Source organism: Pteropus alecto, unplaced genomic scaffold (genome assembly GCF_000325575.1).
Source record: "Pteropus alecto unplaced genomic scaffold, ASM32557v1 scaffold160, whole genome shotgun sequence".
Classification (NCBI taxonomy): domain Eukaryota; kingdom Metazoa; phylum Chordata; class Mammalia; order Chiroptera; family Pteropodidae; genus Pteropus; species Pteropus alecto.
The window spans coordinates 439,831-446,699 of record NW_006429864.1 but is presented as its reverse complement, the minus strand read 5'-3'; the positions used below and the strand labels follow the sequence as shown (position 1 = coordinate 446,699).

General features: G+C 47.4%; 1 protein-coding gene across 1 annotated transcript in view; it reads left to right on the top strand.

The window, feature by feature from the left end:
- Positions 1-2: 2 nt before the first annotated feature.
- SLC35E1 (solute carrier family 35 member E1) overlaps positions 3-6,869 on the top strand; it is a gene marked incomplete at its 5' end in the record, with an annotated part of 16,070 nt that continues 9,203 nt past the window's right edge. The window contains 4 exons of the mRNA XM_006904397.2: positions 3-312; positions 617-687; positions 2,758-2,895; positions 3,893-4,018. Of these exons, the coding sequence (XP_006904459.1) occupies positions 3-312; positions 617-687; positions 2,758-2,895; positions 3,893-4,018 (645 nt within the window). The remainder of the gene's footprint in view (positions 313-616; positions 688-2,757; positions 2,896-3,892; positions 4,019-6,869) is intronic.

Sequence of the window (6,869 nt, the reverse complement as noted above, 5' to 3'; positions counted from 1 at the left end):
GGTACGCGCTGAGCGCGGGTGGCAACGTGGTTAACAAGGTGATCCTGAGCGCTTTCCCGTTCCCCGTGACGGTTTCGCTGTGCCACATCCTGGCTCTATGCGCTGGGCTCCCACCGCTGCTGCGCGCGTGGCGCGTGCCTCCCGCGCCGCCAGTCTCGGGCCCCGGGCCCGGCCAGCACCCGTCGCCCGGCCCGCTGTTGCCGCCACGGTTCTACCCGCGCTATGTACTTCCTCTCGCCTTCGGCAAGTACTTCGCATCGGTGTCGGCGCACGTCAGCATCTGGAAGGTGCCAGTGTCCTACGCGCACACCGGTGGGTGCCGCGGTCAGCTAGAGGGTGGTGTCCGGCCTAGAATGACAGGTTGGGGCCCGCCAAGGCTGTCAGCAGGGGAGAGACACGAACAGGGGTCTAGGGAGGGCGAAGCTGAGAAGGGAGTTGGGAGCCAAGCGGGGCAGACCACAACTATTGGTTTTGTGGGGAAGTCCCATGGAAAGAAGGGTGAAGAGGTTCGAGGGGCTGCCAAGCTGTCCCAACCCGCGGTAGAGTTGGGACAGGCTCCCAGTGTGTTCCCCAAGTCCAGGGCTGTTTTGTGAGCGCCCGTTTCCTCTCTTTGCAGTCAAGGCCACCATGCCCATCTGGGTGGTCCTCCTGTCCCGGATCATCATGAAGGAGAAACAGAGCACCAAGGTAAGCCAGGAGGGCTCTGGGCAGGTGGAGGCGCAAGGAGAGGCTGTTGCCCAGCTGGTGACGTGGTACAGGCTTCAGGCATGCAGGCTGCCAGGCTTCCTGTCAAAAAAGGAAGTCGGATTAGATGCCTCTGGTGGCCCTTTTGCTGCTAATTTTTTTCAAATCACGTTGTGGGCACTGGTGTGTGGGGTGTGTCCCTGAGTTGTTGACTGTGTGGTCTCTTGGATGCAGCCGTCTCTCTCAGGTTCTTTCCCTCCCTGTTTTGATTCCCTGCCCGGGGTTGCAGATAGTCGATGACCTGGTCTCACCTTGGCCAGGCACCCAGTACCCCTCCAGTAGGACCCAGGATGGAACATCTGACTTCTTGCTGGAACAGAACTTTGACAGAGTTTCACTTCTTTGCAAGAGACAGGAGTCAGGTTGGGGTTTCTGGGGTCAGAAGTGAGATGCTAGTCAAAGGAGTCTGATTTGGCCAAAATTCAGCAGAGCCTTCAAAATAAAAACAGCCAGGAATTGAGAATGTTTGAGAATGGAAGTGAAAGCAACACACAGAACCCTGGACTGCATAAGGAAGATGCTTTGGGTACAATCCAGGATCTGTTTGAGATGTCAGCCCAGGGTATTTTCTGGCTTGGGGCAAGAGAAGCTGTGGCTTCAGCCAGAGACAGCCTTGCTTCTGTCCTTACGTGAAAGTGAGACAACTGTTGTCTCAGCTGGAAGTTGTTTCATGTTGGACAGAGTACCTCTTTTCTACGTGGTCAGTTTTCCTGTATTTTATGTAACTCAGAACAGCACTGCCCTGGATCAACTTACAGAAATTGGGCCACCTCCAGCTGACTTTTTATTTCAGCCTTTTTCCCTGAAAGACCAGAGTGTGCTCTGCTGCCTGCCCCCAGGGTGATGTCAGATGTGACTAGTCTCCAGGGTCGGAGTTGCCCGTGATACAGCTGCATCACTCGATATCACAGCACATTGATCAGGTTTCTCCGTTGTGTGGGACATTGGACCCAGGTTGGGCAAGGAACCAGAAACTTCAACCAGTGAGGAAACAGTTGGGAATGGCCTGTGCAGGAGAGTAATGGTAATGATGGAATAAGTATGGACCCACCCTGTGAGGCAGATAAGGCAGGTCATCTTAGGGGAAGAAATGGACTTGTAAGGGGAGAGTCACGTATCTGAGGCCCACAACCAGTAATGGGGGAGCTGGGATTCAGAGCCCTTGCTCTGCGCAGGGGTGTGGGGTGGTAGGGAGTAGGAGGGCCTCACCACCCCCTCCTAAAATCTTCGCAGTACTTTAAGCATGTCCTTTGTAGAAGGAGTCAGAGGAGTTATATGTCAGAAATGGATCCCATTTCTCTGGAATTTGGGATCCATTTAGCTAGCATTGCTCAGGAACCATTCCATACACCAGGCTCTGGAAAGCTTGGACCTTCTGGAAGGCCTCCTATCACGGCATGCTACTCGTTCATTCAGCCAGCAGTTAACTGGATGTGTACTGCGTGCCGGGCACCAGGATAGAGCAGTGAGCAAGGACCTGCCCTAAAGAAGTACAGGGACACAGATGTTGTAATGGACACTTATAATGGGTGGAGAGCTCTGTGCCTGGGAACACGCAGCAGAGAAACCTGACGGGGCGGGGCTAGTTCTCATTGTGAATGGTATGTAAACTGAGACCCGAGGGGAAAAGAGAAGGCAGTGTCTTAGCCATGGGTAACTGCATCTTAGAAGAAAGATCCTGCCAGTCCTTTGGAGGATCAGGGTGTCAGACCTTGGTGTGTTGGTGGTGGCAGCTGGATAGGTTTGTTAGGAGCAGCCCTGGTCTGTGGCCCTGAGCAGGGGCTCTTAATGGGGTTAATGGTATAGGGAGTGGGGCTGCCCACAGTGACATAGCTCTGCCACAGATACTCTGATAATTATCTTCCTCCCCACTAACCCCCAGAGCATCACTGTCACAGCTAATGCTCTTGTCCAAAGGTGTCCTTTTGGTGAGGGAGGAGAGTGGCTGAGGCTTTCCCTGGGTATCTATGTTGGGCAGCCCAACTTGACAGCCCTTCTTTCCTCCTCCCACAGGTGTACTTGTCACTCATTCCCATCATCAGTGGCGTCCTGCTGGCCACTGTCACTGAGTTGTCATTTGACATGTGGGGGCTCATCAGTGCCCTTGCAGCCACACTGTGCTTCTCACTTCAGAATATTTTCTCCAAAAAGGTATTTGGGCACCATTTGGGGTATGCATGGTGTTTTGGGGGGTACATGGGTAGCATTCGAAAAAGTGGCCAAGTAGGGATTTCTTAGTGTTGGAGCAAAAAAAAATCATGTTGCCCTTCTGCTGGTTTTCTATTTGTTGTTTAATTTTTAAACGCTTATTTTTTTTATACAATTAGCATATGTTCAATGTGAAAAATAGAGACAAGCCCAAAGAAAAAAATCAGAATTGAGCACCTACTGTGTGCCAGGCACTATAGTGGGTGCTAGAGATGAAATATCAAAAGACCTGCCCGCCCTGCTTAAGGATTTCCACGCTATTGAATGAACTTACAGTACTGTCCCCTAAAGAGAACCATTAATGCTAGGGCTATTTTCTGCAGATTTTAGAGTTGTAATATTATAGATACACTTTAGAATTTTCCTTTATTCACTTAACTATTGTAACATCATATTCTCCCATATCATTAAAAATCATTGCTCTCAACTCCTGTAATAATCACACTCTATTCAGGTACCACAATTAATGCAGTCAGTTCTATTGCAAATGCAGACTATTTCCAACTATTCATTGCAAATAACACAGTAATGAACATCTTTCTGCATAATGTTTTTCTCTCAGGTTATTTCCTCATGACTGGCTTCCAGTTCTTGGATCTGAGAGTATGAGATGTTTATGGCTTTTGATATACTTTACCTGATTGTATTCTGAAATAGCTATATACCAATTTGGGATTTCAGACTGCCTGTTTTACTGCAGCTTCACCAGCATTGAGGATTGCTGGGGGGTTTTTTTCTTTCCTTGGTTCTTTGTGCATGAAACATTGTGCTTGTTTCGGGCACTAGCTACGTGTCTCATCATAGGTGCACTTGGAGGTTTGGCAGTCAAACTTGGATGTCAGGGTTAATGTACAGTCACTGTGTTTGGGGCCTGGGTAACTGGAGCCCTTCTTGCCACTTAAGATGTTGATCAGCCTTTAAAGAGGTTTTTTCTCTTTAGGTATTAAGAGACTCACGGATCCACCATCTCCGGCTCCTGAACATCTTAGGCTGCCACGCCGTCTTCTTTATGATCCCTACATGGGTCTTAGTGGACCTCTCCGCTTTCCTGGTCAGCAGTGACCTGGTAAGTTGGCCAGCCCTGAAAACATACCCTTTTCTTGAATGGCTCCAAAGTAGGTGCTTTGTCGGGGAGTTACACTGCTATGTTGGGGCATTTGGGGCCTCTGACAGCCTAGGCCTTTGAACACTCAGATCTTTGTCAACTCACATTGTGTGCAGTCAAGGACGTCGACTTCCTTTGCATTTCTTTCTCCACTGTGCTAGATCGCAGTTGCTAACAGCAGTCGCATTGCACTGGTGGCATGAAGGAAGAAAAAACTGCCAGGATGGGGGACTTTCCTATCCTAATAGCCTGGTGCAGCTCTCATTCTTTTGAAAACTGTGCTTGATTCCTTTCTTGGTGTCATCTCTACATGTTTCCATTTACTCCGATTCTAGCTGTAGCTCTCAGCACAGGGAATAGCCTCTTTCCCCCGCCAGGCCAGCCTCCAGAGAGTGCTAACGCAGGTGACAGTGACAAGGAGGTGGGCGTGGCTCTTCTAGGCCTGAGTTAGGGAGGAGTAAATGTTTATTAGGTCTGTCTGGATTCTTGACATTGATCTTTAATCTTTAGCACCACCTGTGGATGTGATAGAGAACATCTCCAGTTACCAGATGAGCTAACTGGCTCTGTTCTAATTCCCTTCCACACTGATGAGCTGTGATTTTTCTGTTAAGAACTTTCCATCGTCAACCAGGACTAGTCTGTTACCTTGAAGTACAGTGCACTAGAGGCAGATCAATGCTTCTCTTTCCTTTTAATTACCAGTTTTCAAAGTAGAGTTAAGAGTTCAAATGTTAACCAGTGAGTTGAAGTTTTCTTTCCTTTTTGAGGGATGGAGGAGGGTTCTATTTTTTTTTCTTTAGTGTCACTGTGCATTTGTGTTTGTCAGTCATATATATTAGTCTTTTCATATTCAAATTATCCTGTCTTAGCTGATAGAGTCCTCTCTGTTGGCTCCCTGCCCTCTGACAGCACACGTCAGCTTTTGATGACTTTTGGTCCAGCAGGATGTCCTCCTTAATCTATGTACCTCCCATCCCAGACCTGCCATCAGCCACTCCTTGGGGAACGCAGGTTGCTTATAGTGGAGAGTGGCGTTTAGAGACACAGTCTGAATGCCATGTGTGCTCACCCCTATTGGGCCATCGTTGCTTTTAAATCTTTGCAATGAAACATTACGAAAGACGTATTCGGGAGCAGAAGGGAGAATTCATACTGATTCTTTCCGGTTTCCATTTACTATCTCAGGATTTATTACTGCTTTGATTTTTTATTTATATCTTTTCTGGAACACTTGGTTTCTCACAACATTTTCTATTTGCTTATCCTACGCTACTCCAGTTGTTCACATACATGATTCCACTGTATACACGTATAATCACTTCAGAATGAGAATCTTGAGGGACAGCTGCGGGTTGAGCACTGAGAGAAGTTTAATATTTTTGTGCAGCTCTTTTTCCTTAGAACATGTTCCTTTAAAAATGTACAACAGGTCCTCGAGTAATGTTTTATGACAGTGTTAATGAGATGCCGTAGGAACTTAACTCTTGTTTATATCAATTAGCTTATGGTAAATTGGCTTCTTTATACATCAGAATCTATTGACGACATTAAGTAAGGACTTAGAGTACAATTGAAATGCTTTTCCTAAGGGCACTTGAGTTAATCGTTTCGCAATGTGCCTGTGTCACAAACTTACTGTGTAATTGAGTTCCTTTACTTGCATTTGTTTTCAATTTTTAGGTATTGCTTTTTTTTTTTTTTTGCCCCTACTAAATATGTCAAATCTTTATATTTCCCAAACCAGATGATAAGTCTGGGTCAGTCCCTGTCATCTCCACTCTCTCCTTTCCCTTCTCCCGTAGGTAGCCATTTTTATGCTCTTGATTTACCCTCTCAGTGTTTCTTTTCACAAATATAAGTGAACTTGTATATATTCATACCTTCTGTCCTCTTTACACAAAAAGTGACTTTTTAGATATTTAGAAAAGAGCAAATTCCTCTTTTCACTCAATAATATGTCCTGGAGATAGATCACTCCATATTGATGTATTTAGGTCTTTCCCATTTCTTTCATTGGCTGCATTATATCGTCTCTGTGTTGCAGCTCTTTGGTGTCTCTGTATACACACATACAAACATGTACATATTAGGCTTTGCTCTGGTCTCTCTTTGCTTTTTCTTGTATTGAGGACGTTTTTCAGTTTTCTTCTAGTGATTACCTGTTTTATAATTACTTTTAGTATTCTCTTTTACTTGTTGAGGCCATGTGTATGTATGTGCGCATACGCGCGCGCGTGCGTGCGTGTGTTTGTGTGTGTGTGTGTGTGTATTTACCTTGATGGGGCCCTTGTACATTCTAACAACAGCCTAGGAACACGTTATTCGACAGTGCCCTATAGAGGCTGTTACCCCAGCTCGGGGCAAAAGTCTAGGTGACTTTGAGTAGGTCACCTAAGTGTGTCTTATTCACCTTAGAGAGGACTGTGTGATCCCTCCCTCTCAGAAGGTGGTAGAGATGGAATCAGCCAGCCATCCTAAGATTGCTCCAGCTCCTGTCCTAGAAGGGCCACCGTCCTGAGGGAGCCAGCTGTGTCCTCTCCACAACCGAGGCCATTGTGGCCCGGGAATTGTCCTGCAGAGAGCAGCTGCTACCAAGCAGCTGTAGCTTTGCTGCATGATGGAGCCACGTCAGGTCTTGACACTGCTCTGCCCTCAGAGCACTGGGCTGCAGGGCTATCCCAGCACTGTTGTCTGGGTCATGGACACTAGAGAGATGTACAGCCTGGGGCCGTCTGTGCTAGTGTGCCATGTCCTGGCAGCCTTGTCTGTACAGCTTCTTGGTTCCCTGGCCTGGAGGATTGGTGCCAAG